The sequence below is a fragment of the Littorina saxatilis genome, unplaced genomic scaffold (genome assembly GCF_037325665.1).
Source record: "Littorina saxatilis isolate snail1 unplaced genomic scaffold, US_GU_Lsax_2.0 scaffold_2914, whole genome shotgun sequence".
Classification (NCBI taxonomy): domain Eukaryota; kingdom Metazoa; phylum Mollusca; class Gastropoda; order Littorinimorpha; family Littorinidae; genus Littorina; species Littorina saxatilis.
This window is the reverse complement of record NW_027127364.1, coordinates 7,501-12,141: the sequence shown is the minus strand read 5'-3', so window position 1 is coordinate 12,141 and position 4,641 is coordinate 7,501. Positions and strand designations below refer to the sequence as shown.

The 4,641-nt window shown below is 41.1% G+C and overlaps 1 protein-coding gene across 1 annotated transcript; it reads right to left on the bottom strand.

The window, feature by feature from the left end:
- On the bottom strand, positions 1–4,368 carry LOC138955805 (uncharacterized). Its single transcript, XM_070327333.1, has 5 exons — positions 3,901–4,368; positions 3,415–3,477; positions 2,836–2,904; positions 1,991–2,080; positions 1–1,241 (listed from the first exon to the last, which is right to left on the bottom strand). Exons 1-5 carry the CDS (start codon positions 4,271–4,273, stop codon positions 1,009–1,011), a joined length of 828 nt encoding a protein of 275 aa, XP_070183434.1. The 5' UTR covers positions 4,274–4,368; the 3' UTR covers positions 1–1,008.
- Positions 4,369–4,641: the final 273 nt, after the last annotated feature.

Here is a 4,641-nt window from a genome sequence, read left to right as displayed (position 1 = left end):
AATTGTAGTAGTTGTACAGAAAATTTATTTCGTGTGCACATAATTTGATTCAAACACAATTATGACTAGACTGCTATATGCAGTAAACATGAGCACCAAAAGTTGAAATACTGTTCAGCAGTAAACAATTAACATGCAGGGCACCACAAAGCTGAAATACTGTTATTAGAGATCGTAATAAAGAGTAAGTGATAAAAAAACACCACTTTCATATCTGCAATGAAAACAAGAGAGTGTGTGTGTGTGGGGTGGTATGTTGTAGATGAGTGTTTAAAATATCCATGGATGTAAAACTGATATCGACTCAAAACAACAGTGAAAAGCATAAAGCAGTTAGGTTGCTTGGTTATAGTAATACTGCTTGGTTGTTTTAAGAAAGCACACGATATGTAGTTCAACAGACATTGGCACTTTTGAATTACACACAATTATGACTAGACTGTTATCAACAGTAATTTGAGTAAACTGAGTGTTTAAAATGTTAAAGGTGAGACAGAGAAATGTACATAAGTGACAAAATACACAAGGAGGTAAAATACGCAAGTAAAACTGATATTGTATCATAGCAATAAACAAAAGCAAAAGCAGTTGCTTGATATTGATAATAGTAATACTGTTTGTTTGTTTTTCTAGAAAGTATATACGAGTTGCTGAACAGTGATGACAGTCCATGAGTTTTTTTCTGCGGGGAGATAAAAACGGACTCTTACTGTTAAAATCAGGATCAACATTAGTCAGTAATCAATTTCAAGTTGCAGCTTTCTTTTTTGCAGGTTAATTATCTCCAGATTAGCATTGTCTATGGCAATACTGCTTTGCAGCTTTCTTTTTTTAAGGTCCATCAACTCCAGGTTACACTGTTAGCGGCAATACTGCTTCGCAAGTATTGATTAAATACCTCTGATTCAGCATCAGACTGCGCATTGGTAACTCTGGAAACTCTGGATCGCAACGATTTATGTGTCTTTCTCCTTTGCAGATGCCCGCCTGCCCTCCTGTATTGTGACTCTACAACTGCAGCACACGGCTCTTCCAACGCAGGCCCTGGCACAGTCGGCAGCTGAGCTTGAGCCTGTGGATTCTCCACAGAAGACCTGTAGTGCAGACCAGGCGGTGTGATGGGTTTGCCCGAGATGAAGAAGAGAAATCCAATGGCTGCCACTCCCTGAAGGAACTTCCCTCAGCTTCAGGCACTGTCTCATGGTGAACCTCGACCTCAATAATTCGGGGCTCTGCATAATCTGACAAAGGGAGACACCAATGCTGTAAATATCAGAACCAACTTGTTCTGAACACATTGATTAATCCTGTTGCAAATTCTTACCCATCTTACTGCAAGATCTGTGATTTGATATACAAATTAAGTCAGATGCATAACCAAATAAAGTAGATTTAAACCATCAGAAAGCAATATGAACAATATAGAACACAATTACTGAGAATATATATGTGTAGAGTGCAAACCCCTCTTGCATAAATACCCCTTACATTTAGGCTGGACGAGAGTAGACTCTTAACCCTTAGGCTGGTTGTCGATGTCGCGCTACTTTATGTATACTGTCACGACATATGTCGCGACATATGTCGTGACAACCAGGTGACAGTATACATAAAGTAGCGCGACATCGACAACCAGCCTAAGGGTTAAGAGTCTACTCTTCGTCCAGCCTAAATGTAAGGGGTCTGTTTGGTCGGTTCCGATTACCTCCCATGGATGCGAAAACCTATATGACCGTTTTATGTTATTTTTCTCTCTGTTAATTCACCAGTGGCTATGTAACATGTGTTACAGAATTGCACCAGTGTAAGGGTTAAAATGCGGGTAAAAGTACAGAACAGAAAATGTGCAAAGCAAGGACAAGGTCTTCTTAGGCGGGGGGGAGGGTGGTCCTAAAAAGGGGATTCTAGAAATGCCACTGTAGCATACATAGCGACTCTGTACAATGATAAGCTTTTATGTTAAGGCAGAAAAAAGACCCCCAAATCTTACCAAGTGTAATCGGAAGAATTGCAGATGAAGCCACCCTGTGCAGAACCCCCCGATTTTCTTCTCGCCGTGGAGTGGAATGCATGGTTGGACCTGCAAGCAAGCATTGCAACATATTGTTTTAAATATATACAAAATGTTTGATATATATATCCAACAGTGAATCTGATTACATGTGGAAATTAAATGTGCAAAGCATGGCTAATTCATATATATATTCCAAAAATAAAAAGTATTCATCATAATCACAATTTGGCATTTGAATTTTGAGCTGATCTTGTAGTTGTACTTGTGCGTGTGGCTGAAATGTGTTACTGTAAGCTTATCTCTGCATACATCACAGCCTACCTCCACATACATCTTGAACATTTAACCATGTGTGTAAAAATCATTCTGCGCAAGTAACTATGTAGGTATTTCTTTCAAAAGAACTGTGTGTTTTTTTGTGTGTTTTTTTTTTTTGCTTAACGCCCAGCCAACCACGAAGGGCCATATCAGGGCGGTGCTGCTTTGACATATAACGTGCGCCACACACAAGACAGAAGTCGAAGCACAGGCTTCATGTCTCACCCAGTCACATTATTCCGACACCGGACCAACCAGTCCTAGCACTAACCCCATAATGCCAGACGCCAGGCGGAGCAGCCACTAGATTGCCAATTTTAAAGTCTTAGGTATGACCCGGCCGGGGTTCGAACCCACGACCTCCCGCTCACTGGGCGGACGCCTTACCACTAGGCCACCGTGTTGCGGTTTTCAAAAGAATAATGTGCAACAAGTGCTGATGATGTATATCATACAATGATATGTGCACACAAAAACTACACCAGCAAAAGCGTATAACTTACCGCCATCAAGAGAAGTACTTGGTCGTTCCATCAAAAGGGCCTGGGATTGGGAAGGGTGACGAGCAGGTGCTGCAACAGACATCAAATGATCAATATTTGGGTAGAGAAAAAGCAAACAATATACAAATTCCTCAAAATTGTGTGCTGCAATTTGATATTGTCAATCTCCAAGAAGTCAGTGGCACAAATGGCCTTCAAGCATTGACAAACAAACAAGAAAGAAAATACAGGCATCAATACAGGACAATCTGAACTGCAACAACAACAAAAAAGGCACTCCATCACATCTCAGTGCCTAGATAAATCTTGACAACTGAAAACAGTTCGATGCACTAAATTTCATTGCAAAACAAAGGCATGATTCTTTTTTCCTTTTTGCCCCCAAATTGAAAACCCCTCATATATATTACTGTCACATGGAACAGTTATCTAGCTGATGCATGGATGAGGGACTCAACCAAGTAGCTTACACAGTTCAGTGTTAATACACACATTGGCAGGTTGCCATTTGGAGTCACAATCTGAATCTATCTGTCGGGAAGCAACAATGCAAGCACTAAAAATGCATTGTGTACTTACCGCCATTTGTACTGGAGACTGAATCAATCCTGTGCCTTTTTAGAAAGGTCTCAGTGCCGTCCACTGTAAACAGAAGTGTGAAAGTCAAAATTGAATGTGTGGCAGTACATACAGAATGCATGCTTATATATAAAACATCCACTCAAATCAACATTATATACACATCACCACAACAGCTAAAATTACAAGTCAACTAATACTCATACTGCCATAAACAGTAATTTGTTATTTCCTTGTCGCTCCGGAACGGGAAGGCATGCATCATTTCTATGTGAAATACACATTAACACAGAATAACAGACCGATTACTGTAATTGTAGTTGTACTCTGGAAATTTATATTAGAGCACAATGCCACAATGGAATAACATCACTACTCACGACTCGTGTAAAAAAATGTAGATGTTTTTCTTTTACATACAACCCTTCTTATCCTCGGACTAAATTACATGAAAAGGAGGGTTGGTGAACATCTGCAGTTACTAACCTTCAAGACCATTGAAAGTAGCGGAATCCTTCCCTATGATTTCCGCAACAACTTCCTCGAAGTCCGGTTTCGGTAGTGGCTTCCCACCTCCTGTCCCCCTGCCGTGCCTCTTCTTTGCCCTCACGTCCATTTTCATAGTTCCCAGTTTCGCTTTCAGCTGCTTGATCGATCTGTTTGCCACACCACACGCATTGACTCGCATCTGGATGGCACGCCAAACTCTGTCTTTCTTCTGCAGCGTCATATGGCTGTTAAAACTGCAGTTAATTGTTTCTTTTTCAAGCGCAACCTCCTCTAACAATACGGCAACCTCTGCCTGCGAAAAATTGGCATTTCTTGCTCTTTTGGCACTTTCCTCTGCCGAAATTTCCATTGCGTTATGTCTCAGTGAACTTTTCGCGGTAAATGTGCAACCGGAACATTCGGAGCCGAAACCAAAACAAAGCTCGACGCATGCGCAGGCAAGCCAGATGACGGGGAATCCCTTCCACTATCTACGTGTTAAAAATAGAGCCGCTCTTAGTTATTGCAGGCACTATCTGACCTCATGCATGCGGACCGCTGAGTTCTATAGTGCGCTTCATAGCTATGCGCTCCAAAGCGCTATGAAATCCTAAAAGTATGGAGGGGCTATGCATTCAAGCCCAGGATTTTACACGTAATGTATGTCATGTAGGAGTAAGCAACAACAAAAACACACACAAAGCAAATGGCATCGTCTGTCGACTTGTCACAGAAACA